This window comes from Chrysochloris asiatica, unplaced genomic scaffold, assembly GCF_000296735.1.
Source record: "Chrysochloris asiatica unplaced genomic scaffold, ChrAsi1.0 scaffold00429, whole genome shotgun sequence".
NCBI classification, from domain to species: Eukaryota; Metazoa; Chordata; class Mammalia; order Afrosoricida; family Chrysochloridae; genus Chrysochloris; species Chrysochloris asiatica.
The window spans coordinates 290,280-305,289 of record NW_006408947.1 but is presented as its reverse complement, the minus strand read 5'-3'; the positions used below and the strand labels follow the sequence as shown (position 1 = coordinate 305,289).

At 39.3% G+C, this 15,010-nt stretch overlaps 1 protein-coding gene across 1 annotated transcript in view; it reads right to left on the bottom strand.

The window, feature by feature from the left end:
• Positions 1–14,755, bottom strand: part of LOC102836061 (myelin-associated neurite-outgrowth inhibitor-like) — a 58,373-nt gene extending 43,618 nt beyond the window's left edge. The window contains exon 1 of the mRNA XM_006876924.1: positions 14,686–14,755. Within this exon, the coding sequence (XP_006876986.1) occupies positions 14,686–14,755 (70 nt within the window). The remainder of the gene's footprint in view (positions 1–14,685) is intronic.
• Between the last annotated feature and the right edge of the window lie 255 nt (positions 14,756–15,010).

Sequence of the window (15,010 nt, the reverse complement as noted above, 5' to 3'; positions counted from 1 at the left end):
ATGAGGCTTTCTACTCCCGTAAGGATTTACACCCTCGGAAACCCTGTACAGGGTCGCTATGGGTCGGAACCGACTCGACGGCACTTAACAACAACAACACAACAACCTAGACCAAGAGGCAGTTGTTTAAACTGAACAACAGAACACCGAATGATTTAAATTTAGGAAAGGTGTGCACCAAGGTTGTATTCTTTCACCATACTTACTCAGTCTGTATGCTGAGCAAATAACCTGAGAAGCTGGACTACATGAAAAAGAATGCAGCATCAGAATTAGACAAAGATCCATTACTAACCTTTGATATGCAGATGACACAACTTACTTGCTGAAAGCCAAGACAACTTGAAGTACTTACTGAAGATAAAAATTACAGGCTTAAATACAGATTACATTTCAACATAAAATAAAAACCCTCACAACAGGACCAATAGACAACATTATGAAAAACAAAGAAAAGATATTAAGTTTTCAATGATTTCATTTTACCTAGAATCACAATCAAGACTCATAGAACCAGTAATTAAGAAATCAAATGAGGCACTGCATTGGGCAAACATACTGCAAAAGACCTCTTTAGCAAAGATGTCACTTTCAAAGCTAAGGTCATGCCTGATCCAAACTATGGTATTTTCAACTGTCTCATATGCATGTGGAAAGCCAGACAAGGAAAGAGGTAGACCAAAAAAGAACTGATGTCTCTGAATTATGATTTTGGTTAAGAGTATTAAGAAAACCATGGACTGCCAGAACAACAAAAACACATCTCGGAATAAGTACAGCCAGAATGTAACTTAGAAGCAAGGATGGTGAGACTGTCTCAAATGCTCTGTCTCAGGAAGAACTGTCCCAGGAGGGACCAGTCCCTGGAGGACACCATGCTTGTTAAAGTCATGGGCTGAAACATAACCATGATTATAAGAATGGTGCAGAAGGGGCAACATTTCATTCTGTTGTACATAGTATTACTATGAGTAGAAACCAACTCAACAGCACCTAACAAGGATGTTATTGTTATTAAATGCTATCAGTCAGTTCCAACTCCTAGCGACCCTGTATCAGGTCTTTGAGGCTTTAAATCTGCATGGGAGCAGAAGCCTCATCTCTCTCCCATAGAGCAGCTGGTAGGCTCAAACCATTAATCTTGTGGTTCACAGTCCAGTGGGTTATCGTCTGGAACCACCGTGTTCCAAGAATTTCAAGTGGATATTATCATTAAACTATTATTCACCACCTGGAAAGTTCTGTCCTTTTTCCTTCATTTTCTCTATTTGATCCTTCAGTCTATTTGATCCTTCTGGAGCTCTTAACTCCCTCAACCTTCTCATTCTAGTATCTGTATTTTCTAACCAGCTTATTTTACTCATTTTCTAAATGTGGCATTCTAGTTTCCTCTTTGTTGTTGCTGTAAGTACCATCAAGTTGTTTCTGACTCTTAACAACCCTGTATAGGGTTTCCAAGGAGTAGCTTTGTTGATGTAATACCATGAATTTACTTGATATGGTTTTTCTATGTAATGTTTTGTTATTGCTGTCATTAGGTCCTGCTAAATTGGTTCATCATAGTGACCTTTTGCACAACAGAATGGAATATTCCCTGGTCCTCACAATCTTTTGTTAACCTTGAGCCTACTGCTATTGCCACTGTGCTAATCCATCTCAGTGGGAGTCTTCCTCTTTTTTTGCTAACCCTTCACTTTGCCTAGCATGATGTCCTTCTCCAGGGACTTGTCCCTACTGAAAACGCATCCCAAATATGAGAGATGAAGTCTCACAATCCTGGATTTTAAGGAGTATTCTGGCTGCACTTCCTCCAACACAAATTAATTTGTTCTTCTAGTAGTCCATAGTACGTTTAATATTCTTCTCCAACACCATAACTCAAATGCATCAATTCTCATATAGTCTTCTTATTCATTATCCAACTTTCACATGCATACAAGGGTATTGAAAATACCATGGTTTGGGTCAGGCACACATTGGTCCTCAAACTGATACCTTTGCTCTTGAAGACACTAAAAAGGTCTTGTGCAGCAAGATTTGCCTAATGCAATATGTTGTCTGATTTGGTGACTGCTGATTCCATGAGTGTTGATGGTGGATCCAAGAAAAACAAAGTCTTTGATAACTTCAATCTTTTCTCTATTTATCCAGTTGTGAGGATTTTTGTATTCTTTACACTGAGGTGCAACCATACTGAATTGAAGGCTGTGGTCTGTGATCTTCATCAGGTAGTATTTTAACTTCTCTTTGCTTTCAGCAAGCAAGATTGTTTCATCTGCATATTGAAGGTTATTAATGACTCCTTCTTCAATCCTGGTGCCACATTCATCATCATATAATCCAGCTTCTCAGATTACTTGTTCAGCATACAGAAAGAATAAGTATGGTAAAAGAAAACAACTGTGATGCACACCTTTTCTGATTTTAAGCCACTGTCTCCTTGTTCTGTTTGAATGACTGCCTCTTAGTCTATGTACAAGCTCTTCATGAGCACAATTCAGTGCTCCAGAATACTCATTCTCAGCAATGTTGTCCACAGCTTGTCATGCTCCACACAGTTGCAAGTCTTCGCATAGTCAAGAAAGCAGAGGTAAACATCTGGTGTGACACTGTGCTGAACCGCAAGGTCGGTTTGAACTGAAAGGTTGGAGATTCAAACGCGCCAGCCACCCCTTGGAAAATCTATTCAGGGTTCACTATAAGTCAGAACTCGACAGCACATAACAACAACAACAAGTATCTTTCTGGTATTCTCTGCTTTTAGCCAAGATCCATCTGACATCAGCAATGATAGCCCTCATTCTATGTCCTCACCTGAGTCCAGCTTGAATTTCTGGCAGTTCCCTATCAATATACTGTTGCAGATACTTTTGAATTATCTTTAGCAAAATTTTACTCACATGTGAAATTAATGTCATTGTCCAATGATTTCTGCATTCTCTTGGGTCACCTCTTTTTGAGATAGGCACAAATTTGGATCTCTTCTAATCAGTTGGTCTCGTAGCTGTCTTCCAAATTTCTGTGCATTGAGTGGTTCCAATGCTTCATCAGTTTATTGAAAAATTTCAATTTATATTAATTCCCCATGTCTTTTTCTTTGCCAATATCTTCAGTACACCTTGGACTTTTTCATTCACTACCATTCACTCTTGATCATATGCTATTTCTTGAAATGATTAAAGAATATCCATTTCTTTTTGGTACAGTGACTTCCATCTTCTTTTCATGCTTCCTGCATCATTAACTATTTTACCCATAGAATCCTTCAAAATTGCAAACTGAGGCTTGAATTTTTTCTTCAGGTCCCTCAGCTTGAGAAATGTTGAGCATCTTCTTTCTTCCTTTTTGGTTTTCTAACTCCAGGCCTTTGCACATTTCATTGTAGTACTTCACTCTGTCTTCTTGAGGTGCGCTTTGAAATTTTCTTTTCAACTCTTTTACTTCATTTCTTCCATTTGCTTTAGCATCTCTATGCTAGAGAGCAAATTTCAGAGTCTCCTCTAACACCCATTTTGGTCTTTTCCTTATTTCCTGCTTTCTTAATGATCTTTAGTTTTCTTCTTGTATGATGTTCTTGATGTCCTCACAACTATTTTGGTCTTGCAATTATCACTGGCTTTAGTGGTTATTAGTGTCTTAATTCATCAAATCTATTGTTGAGATGATTTCTAAATTCAGGTCAAATATGTAACAGGTCCAATTTTGGCTTTCCTGGACCTGTTTAAATTTTCTTGAGCTTTAGCCGGGACTTCCATATAAGCAATTAATGTGTTACAGTCTGCCTCTGGCCTTGTTTTGACTGATGATATGGAGCTTTTCCATCTTATCTTCCCAAAGATATAGTCAATTTGATTTCTAAGTATGCCATCTGATGAGGCACACATATATCCTTTATGCTGTTTAAAAAGGTATTTGCAATGAAGACTGTTCTTTCAAAATTCTATCATGCGATCTCTAGCATCATTTTTATCACCAAGGCCATATTTTCCAACTACTGATTCTTTCTCTTTGTTTCTAAGTTTTACATTCCGATCACCAGTAATTAGCAATACATTTTGATTACATGTTTGATCAATTTCAGATTGAAGAAGTTGGTAGAATTCAATTTCATCATTACTGGCTTTAGTTGTATTAACTGGTCTTCCTTCTTCTTGTTTTTGCTGTTAAGTTCCATTGAGTTGGTTCCAACTCATAGCAACCTTTTATAGTTTCAAAGGATGGGCTGGTGAGTTTGAACTGCTAACTGTGTAAATCAAACTGACCTTGAAGTCAAACTCTTATCCTATCGCGCCACTGGTTTATAAATAGTATCGTACCACAGAGAGCATTATATTTCAAGATAGACCTTGAAATGTTCATTTTGATGAGATATGTGATGCCATTACTCTTCATTTTGTCATTCCCAGCAGAAATTATCAGATTCAAGATGGTCAATGCCCATCCATTTCAGCTCACTAATGCCCAGATCTTTGTGTGTCCCATTTCATTTTGACCACTTCCAATTTTCCTAGATACATACTTTGTACAGTCCATGTTTCAATTATTAATGGATGTTTACAACTGTTTCTCCTCATTTTGAGCTGTGCTCCATTAGAAAATCAAGGTCCCCAAAGCTTTGCCCCATTCAAGTCATCACTGTCAACTGTAGTTTGAGGAGGCAGCCCAGTCATATTTTAGATGCCTTACAAGCTGAGGGGTTCATCTTCCGGCAGTATATCTGGCAATATTCTGGTGCTATTCACCATGTTTCAGTATTTCTAGTGCTATATAGACAGTGTTCCTCTGCTAGCCCTAAAGTTTTCATCTCTCATACTTTGAATATATTGTCAGGAGGGACCAGTCGCTGGAGAAGGATATGTTTGGTAAGGTGGTGGGTCAGAGAAAAAGAGGAAGACCCCCAATGAGATGAATTGGCCAAGTGGCAGCAATGATGGACTCAAGCGTGGCACCAGTAGTGAAGTTGGCCCAGGATCGAGCAGTGTTTCGTTCTGTTGTGCATAAGGTTGTTATGAGTCGGTACTGACTCGATGGCACCTAACAACAAGCATACAGTAATAGTATGCCTCTCATTCTTTCTAGTCTGCCTGGAAGCTCAAATGAAACCTGTTCACTATGGACGTACCCTGCTACTATTTAAAATACCAGTGGCATAGCTTCCAGCATCACAGCAACACAAAAGCCACCACAGTACGACAAACTTTCAGATAAGTACTGGACTTCTTAACTCCCACTAATTGATTTGGGTGATATTGTTGTTTAGTATCTTCATGTCAGACCCATCTCACAACGACCCTGTATAAGGTTTCCAAGGAGCAGCTGGTGGATTTGAACTGCTGGTCATTGCAGCTCAAATTGATTTGTGGTACAGTGCTCATCTTATAGCTGTGGCAGGACCATTCAAATAGGATGTAAAGAATTCTAACACTGGCATTGGTTTTGCCATCCTGGTAGAATAAAAGGAGAAATCTTAGAAGCAGAGACAGATGATTCAAGGACCATCAAGAAACAAGATCCATGAGCAGAGCTTGAAAGCCCTACATGGAAAATGAACAGCAGAAGTGACTCAAAGAAGACACAGAGCAGCTGCAGGCTTCCTGGCCCATGGATCAAATAAAGCTGAATAACTATATTTAGGAGCTGCCTTGCTGAATGCGCCCTTTGGCCATTTACAGACTAGCGAAAGGAGCTATGTAAAACTTGCCACAGGAAGGAGAGACCAAGGGCCCACATGGCTGTAAGACCAAAGACAAGAGTGAGGTGTGCCTGTAGTACAGTAGAAAAGAGGCATTCCTGATTGATAATCACTGCATCCTAAGCTGTTTCTGATCCTGCATTGTACCCTGTTCATGTCACTCATAAACCCGATAATCATTGAGTACTGTCTCTCCATTCTGTGTGTCCACTGCAATAGATCATTGAACCCAACAAAGAAATAAGTATGCAAAGCGGAGGCAGCGACTCAGGGCTACAAGTCGCAGAGCAGCATATCTGAAGGGAGAGGTGTGACCGATTTTTCATCTTTCACTTTTCATTTTCCACGTATCTCTCCTCTTCACCCTGATAGCGCCCTCACTGCACAGCTCAGACACATTAAGGTGGGTGGGAGCACACCCCCAAAAGAGTCCAGCATTACACCTACAGTTTTCCAAGGGCATAGAGAAGAAATCCACAGGCTACTTCTTATGACATTTTGACCCTGGGAACGAGTCCCATAGTTAAGCTAGGCAGGACCCTTTGAACAGCAAAGGCCAGTGAAGAGTGTCAATCACAATTTTATTTTTGTTTTTGATTGGTTGTTTCTGTCTCTACTTTTATATTGTTTCTGTCATTGGTCCTTTTAGCCTTACTATTCTCCCAGGGCTGGGACCTTTCTCCCCCTACCTAACCCAAGAAGAGACAGCAACTGTGCCCATATAGCCAAGCTACAAGCATATCCTGTAGTACCTCACCATCTGGACAAGAGCCAAAAACAGCTGCTAGACATTACACATGAAAAAGGAAGCCTATTTCCAGATCATATCCACCAAGAGATGCTCAGCAAGCTTAACAAAAAGCAAGATACATCCATTTAAGCATTAAAAACTCACATAACTTTGAAAATGTCCAAGAAAACACAATTAAAGATATCAACACTTATCCCAAAACATAAAAAAGTAACTGAGAAAAATGAACTGGAAGGAGACACAGACATTCCAGCAGAAGAGCAAGCTCTGGATCTGCCTGAGAAGGAATAATAATATGGAAACAAATTCAAAAATGCTCCGAAAAGGGGTGGAGGAAAATAAGGAAGAAGTCAGGAAAGTGCTACAGGAGCAAACAAACAAGATAGATACAGCATTGGAAACAATCCAAAACCTGCAAAAAGAAGTCCAGATGATTAATAATAAAATATCAAAAATGGACAATACACTGAAAGGTCAAAGAGCACAATGGAAAAGATGGAAGCAAGAACCAGTGAGCTGGAAGACAAATCTCTCAATAATGCTAAGATAGGAGAGCAAGCAGAAAAAGGATTAAAAAATCTGAAGAGAGTTTAAGATTCATGCTGGATAACATGAAGAGTAATAATTTAAGAATTACTGGCATTCCAGAACAGGAAGAATTACAGAAGTCCACAAAAGAGATAGTTGAAGAGATTCTGGAAGAAATTTTTCCTAAAATCTTGAAGGATGAGAAGATAAACATTCAAGAAGCTGAAAGAACCCCAGGAAAGATAGACCCCCAAAAGAAAATCACCGACTCGTATCATAATCAAGCTCTCCAAAATCAAAAGACAAGAAGAGAATCCTAAAAGCAGACAGGGAAAAAAGAAGTGTTACCTACAAAGGCAAGCCAGATTAAGTTCTGATTTCTCAGCAGAAACCATGTAGGCAAGAAGGCAGTGGGGAGACATATATAAAACTCTAAAAGAAAAAAAACTGCCAACCAAGAATCGTCTATCGAGCACAATTGTCAATCAAATATGATGGTGCAATCAAAATATTCCAGGATACACAGAAGCTAAGAGATTTTGTTAAAGCCAATCCAGCATTTAAAAACATCCTAAAGGAGGTTCTTTGGAATAAAAACCAGCAAGAACAGACAACAACCAGAGATTGACAGACAAGAGTTCCACCTGAAATCAGTCAGTGGATAGCAGAATTCAAAACGGAACAAAATTACAGCAATGAATTCAGAGGACCTGTGAGGCCAACTAAACATAAAAATATTAACAATATCAAAGAAGGGAAAAATATAGGAACAGAGATCCAGGTGCTGAGGAGATCGAGTAGATGGCAGGATACAATGGACTGTCTTAAATGCAGGGAAAGCTAACAGACTATAGGGTAACCACAAAGTAAATTAATACTTCACATCTTACCATGAAAATGAAGATCTAAGCAGAACAAGGAAACATTAAAACTAAGAAGAAATCGACAAGAAATAGCACAAAAAACATGAATGCAACACAAAAAGGTCTGCAGAACAAAGGAACAGCTCCACAAAAAATTAACATAATGACAGCAATTAATCCATACCTATAATTACACTGAATGTCAATGGATTCAATGCACCAATGAAGAGACAGAGAGTGGCTGAACGGATAAGAAAATAAGACCCTTTAATATGCTGCCTACAAAAGACACACCTTACACACAAAGACAAAAACAGACTAAAAGTTAAAAGATGGTAAAAATATATCAAGCTAAAAGTAATAAAAGACAAGCAGGAGTGGCAATACTAATCTCTGATAAAATAAAATTTAAGGCAAAAAACACCATAAGAGATAAAGAAGGACACTATCTCATGATTAAAGTGTCAATTGAGCAAGACGAGATAACCATAATTAACACCTACGCTACAAATGAAAGAGCACCAAGATATATAAGGCAAACCCTACTAGAATTGAAGAAAGAAATAGATAAATCTACAGTTATAGTGGGGGATTTTAATACGCCACTTTCCAAAAGGTATTGTTGTTGTTAAGTGCTGTCAAGTCAGTTCTGACCCATAGCGACCCTAAACAGGATTTCCGAGGCTGTAAATCTTTATGGGAGCAGAAGGTCTCCTCTTTCTCCCACAAAGCAGCTGGTAGTTTCAAACTGCTGACCTTTCAGTTCGCAGCGCAATTTGTAACCACTACGCTACCAGAGCTCCTTCCATAAGCGATAGAACAACCTAAAAGAAACTCGACAAAGTTACAGAGGAACTAAACAGCACAATAAACCAACTTGACCTAACAGACCTGTACAGAGCATTCAACCCAACAACAGGACAATATATTTCCTTTCCAGTGCACATGGAACATTCTCCAGAATTGACCATGTGTTAGGTTACAAAGCAAGCATCCATAAATTTATAAACATCAAAATACTAGAAAGCATCTTTTCAGAACACAATGCCATAAAATTAGAAATCAACATTAAGACCAAGGAAATAAAGTTTAATATATAGAGGCTGAATAACATACTGGTGAAGAGAAACTGGATAATAGAAGAAATTAAATGTGAATTCAGAAAGTTCCTATAAACAAACTACAACGAAAACACAACATACCAAAATCTTTGGAACACAGCGAAAGCGGTGATAAGAGGACAATTTATTGTGATAGATGCACACTTGCTAAAAGAAGAAAGAATCAAAATTAACACATTAACACAACATCTCCAGCAACTAGAAACAGACCAACAGAGGGAACCTACAGTCACCAAGAGATATAAAGATGGTTCAACATTAGGAAAACAATCAACGTAATCCATCATGTAAACAAGAAAAAGAGGAAAAAACCACAAGATCATATCAATTGATGCAGAAAAGGCATCTGACAAAATCCAACATCCGCTCCTGATAAAAACACTCAACAAAATAGGAATTGAAGGGAAATAACTCAACATAATCAAGAGCATATATACAAAACCAACAACCTACATTACTCTCAATGGAGAGAAAGCGAAAGTCTTCCATCTGTGAACAGGAACCAGACAAGAATGCCCTTTGTCACCACTCCTATTCAATATTGTGCTCAATGTCTTAGCCAGAACTATACGGCAAGATAGGGAAATCAAGGGCATCCAAATTGGCAAAGAGGAAGTAAAACTCTCTACTTGCAGATGGTATGATTCTATATATAGAAAACCCCAAAGACTCAGTTAAAAGGCTACTACTAGACTTCACTGGAGGATTCAGCAAAGTAAGAGAGTATAAGATCAACATACAAACATCAGTTGGATTCCTCTATACCAATAACAACAGTGCTGAAAAGGATATTAGAAAAACAATACCATTTAAAATAGCTACCCAAAGCATGAAATATCTAGGAATAAATGTAACCAGAGAAACAAAAGACTTATACAAAGAAAACTACACAACACTACTACAAGAAACCAAAAGAGACCAACAAAACTGGGAAAATATACCATGCTCCTGGATAGGAAGACTTAACATTGTGAAAATGTCAATACTGCCCAAAGCAATTTACACACATAATGCAATCCCAATCCAGATTCTTCAAAGAGATGGAAAAAACAATTACAAACTTTATATGGAAAGGAAAGAGACCAAGGATAAACAAAGCACTGCTAAAGAAGAACAGGGTGGGAAGCCTCTCACTCCCTGATTTCAAAATTCACTACATGGCTACAGTGGTCAAAACAACCTGGTACTGGTATAATGAAAGATACATTGATCAATGGAACAGAACTGAGAATCCAGAAATTAACACATCCACATACAGCCAACTGATTTTTGACAAAGTACCTAAGTATATTGCATGGGGAGGAGATGGTCTCTTCTACAGATGGTGCTGGCAGAATTGGAAAGCAATATGCCAAAGACTGAAACAAGACCTTTACCTCATGTCTTATACAAAAACCAACTCAGCATGGATAAAAAACCTAAATGTGATCGCAGAATTACAAAGGTCAGCAATGAAAAAATAGGGAAAAATGTGAGAGCTCTAATACAGGGCATACACAGACTACCAAACATTTTGAAACTTACATAAACAAAAACAGACAAAATAGATCAATGGGACATACTAAAAATTTTAAATTTGTCTGCATCAAAAGACTTCATCAAAAGATTAAACAGGGAGCCCACAGAATAGGAAAAAATCTTTTGCAACGACACATCAGACAAGAGACTAATTTCCAAAATATATAGGAAACTACAACACCTCTACAAGAAAAGGAAAAATAACCCAATTAAAAAATGGGCACAGGACATGAATACACTTCACCAAGGAGGAGATCTGGGCAGCCAACAAACACATGAAGAAATTTTCACAATCACTAGCCATTGGAGAGATGCAAATCGAAACAACAATGAGATACCATCTCACACCAGTAATAATAGGAAAGATCAAAAAAGCAGATGACAATGAGTGTTGGTGAGGATGTGGAGAGACTCTGGGACCATACTGCATTGTTGGTGGGAGTGCAAAATGGTCCAACCACGCTGGAAAACAAAATGGAGCTTCATCAGATGTTTGGAAATAGAGATATCTTATGATCAAGCAATTCCTCTACTCGGTATTTATCCACAAGAAATACGAGCCATAACAAGAGTGGATATATGCACACCATTGTTCATAGCTGCACTATTTACAAGAGGAAAAAGATGGAGACCATCTACGTGCCCATCAATGGAAGAATGGATAAACTTTGGTACATATACACAATGGAATATTATGCTACCCTGAAGAATAACAAGGAAGCAGCAAGCCACCGCATAACATGGATGAACCTTGAGGACATTATGCTGAGTGAAATCAGTCAGTCGCAAAAGGAGAAATACAGCATAGAGACATTATTGTAAAAGATTAAGAAAAAGCACCCACACTGAAAGGGGGGAAAAACAAATTTATCTTTTTTCTTTTAATTTTTATTTTTTTGTTGGTTACCTGGGTGTATGGGGTGGGGTGTGGGTTAGGGACAGGAAGGTGGAGCACAGGGTAGGGAACAGTCACAGTATAGTGTAACACAGGGTATGGAATAGACACAGGATAGTTTGGTGCTGGGGAGAGCAATACACTAGAAGGGAAAGCAAAAATAAGTCAGATGGGAGAATAGCTAGGCTGGTTCACATGGGCTAAATGGGACAGAGGTAAATAACGATCTAAGCACAAACGTGGAACAACAGGGTTCTTGGATACAAAGATTGAGACATGGTTTGAATGGATAAAAGTGGGGAAATGATGTTAAGATGCTTGGCTGTCTGTTGAATCTTGGTTTCCCTTGCCCACTATTGTAAAGTAGACACTTGAAGGGGAGAGAAAGGAATAGCCAGAAACATCACCAGAGAAAGCTTGTAAGTCCGTCTTCAGCCTCTAACTGTTTGGAATAACTAAAATGGGGCTAGAACTTGCCCAGTGAAGGAGGCTCCCTGCAGAGCCTTTGCATTGCATAAGACCATAGGTAGAATCCTGATTATCATCCAGAATCTTCCGAGATGGGACATTCCCACGTGAAAGGATAAGCAGACCAGTCTGAAGCAGCTAGAACAACAGAAGATATTTCTTAAAAGAAAGACCAGCAGAAAAAAAAACCAAAAACCCAGTAACAGCAGTCCAACTGACTACTACAAGAACAAGCAAGTTGTTCCCCAGGGAGCCATCTGGCAAGTGGTCAGGTCCCCTCAAGGCAAACCCCCTTCCAAGACTGAAACTCAAATGGAATACACCAGCAGGCATATGGTCCTGCTGATGGCCACGCTGATCACCAATAAGGGGAAGTGGGGGAAAAACAGCAACGAAGCTGTGAACTAAGTCCGACCACATTCAATAGAACCCTGTTAACCTGGATTGAGACCAGGTTAACCAAGAATATGATGAGACCTGGGGACTCCTGGGTCCAGGGGCAGGGTCATGCCCCAGAGGACTAGAACGGAGTGTGAAGCATCCAGCTGATATAAAGTGAGGGGGGATGCACAAGAACACCCACACTTGCAGATAGTACCCATTTGACCTGGCATCCATGGCTGAATGATCAGAACACGACTAGAAGAAAGAAGAGGGGAAAAAAAAAAGAGTAACCCACTATAAGTGGATCATCTTGACCTAAACTTACAGATGCAGTATGACAAAGGAGCGGACAAATCTCTACAGTGAGGATCATTCCCACCCCCATGGTACACAGGGTTGACAGGGATGGGGAATTGAGACATTGGCTATGCAAAATGGGGGTACTACAAAGGCAAGAAGTGACTGGCTTACAAGCTTTCAATAGAGAACCTAGCTCCAGAGGATACAAAGAAAGGTAGAATTTCCACTGAGTTATTTCCAACCTGTCTGGATGGAGTTGATAAAAGGTTAGGGGGAAAGGACTCCTATGGTTCAATAGGAAATGATTGCTATCAGGTCTGACACTGAGTGTTGGAAAGGTAAATGTAAACGTTTGGTAACAAAAGGAGGGGAGCGGCTGATTTTGTAGTCCAGGAGCAGAGATCCCTGGATACATCAAGGGAGAAAAGCCAAGTACAAGACCATGTCCGGAGAGGCAGTGACACTAGGGATGGAGGCAGAAATGAGAGCAGCTGGGGACTCTGGACTCGGAGGGAGAGAGGTTGTGTACTGGCCGGGAGCGCAGGAGTATGAGGTGTACCCTTTGGGTGGTTTGATGATGCATGCAGGGGATTGTGATCATTGCAATGAATCAAAGTACAATAGGATGAATGTAAAGATAATGTTCACCCATATAAACTAGCATATAATATACAATAAAAACTTAAAAAAAAAAAAAAAAAGGTCTTGAAGAATGGGGGGGAGGGGAGTGTAGGAGGCAGGTTTATAGGGTATAGCCTTTGGTCGGTTGATGATGCATGGAGGGGATTGGAACCATGGCAATGAGACGATAAATACGATGGAATGAATGTAAAATTAAAGTTCTCTCATGTAAAATATCATATAATTCACAATAAAACATGAAAAAAAAAAAGTATGGATGCTGTGGTTGGTGTCAGGATAGAGTAAAGAAGGTTGTAGGGTTAAAAGCATGCCTGACCTGAGCTTCACAAGAATCAGCCTTGGGCTGATTTTGATTATCCTCCCACCTTGGGCCAGTGTATGAATACTTTTTGCCTACCTACTCACTAAAAACATAGCTCTCTGAAGGTATCAGATTTTGAGGGTCCCAAGCCAACTCCCTGCCTTACATGGACCTTGGGACTCATTTCATGTACTCCATGTGGATTATTATAACTCACTAACAGTAAATGAGAGTGTTGGTGGCTCTAAAGAATAAGTACTAAGCTATGGAACTATGAACCACAAGGTCAAGGGTTTGAGCCCACCAGCCACTCCACAGCAGAAAAGATGAGGCTTTCTGTTCCCATGAAGATTTACAGCCTCAGAAACCCTATCAGAGTTGATGACACTTAACAACAACAGCAGCAATAGCAAATGTTCCCAAGGCAGGGACAACATTAGATGTCCAAAGGCACAGGTAATTCTCCCACTTCTTATTTGTTCACAGATATTTCTCTTACTTTCCAGAAAGCTTAGTTTTTTAAAACATGTTTATTTTATTACACAATCTATAGTTTCTATGACAATTTGGTTTTAGGTAATATCATTCACTTTATTATCAAAACCCATAACCTGTAACATAAAAATTAAGAATTTCTATTTGTTCAAAGTCGCCAATTATGGCAACCAATTGTTACTTCTGACTAACCAGCTCATATGCCCCTAATTTTCATTTCATTCCCTCCCTCACAGCTCAAGTTTGAGTTAGTTGACTCCACTAAAAGTGGAGGATGTAGGTTATGCCTAAGTTAATCAGAAGAATCCCCTGGTCATAGGTCTGGCTCAGAAATGGGCAAAAAAATGAAGATGATTCCAGCCAGAAAGAATCCCACAACTCTGGTATAATTAGGGAACAAGAATTCACACTTGGCTTTTTTATTGGACAGAGACAGAAAGGCTCATAGTCCAAAGGAGCTGCTAATCACCATGCAGAGACTACAGTGGGGAATATTGTGCTCAACACTGAGCCAGTAGTTAAGGAAATGAAGCTGAGGCCAGGAGAAGACACATCCTAGTCAAAAATGATGTAAGCTTTGACCAAAGCCAGCTCTCTCTCTTAATTTTTTAATTCCACTTTTGATGCCACTTGGAGCCAGGTTTTTCAACGGAAAGCATTCTGAGTGACATGGAAATTTATTAAGCGTTCCAACGTTCAAGCATGAAAACAAATGATATTTCCTTACCTGGATAACCAATTCCTTTGGCACTTGCATAGGGAACCCCAGAAGATCCAGGGCTATAAACAGGATTCATGATTTCAAAACCTAAAAGGAATAAAAAAAGTGAGTTAGTTAAGTGCTTTTTTTCTCCAACATCAACTCCAAAAGAGCAGATACCAAGAGTCCCTTCTCTAGTCTAAATAAAACATTGCATTTCATGCACTCCCAGCCAGCAGAATACAGAAAACAAACACCAAATGTTCTAATGGGCAGCCACCAGAACATTGCAAATTTGCAATTACAACTTTCTGTGCCCCTATTAAAACAGCAAAAAGCCAAAAACAAACAA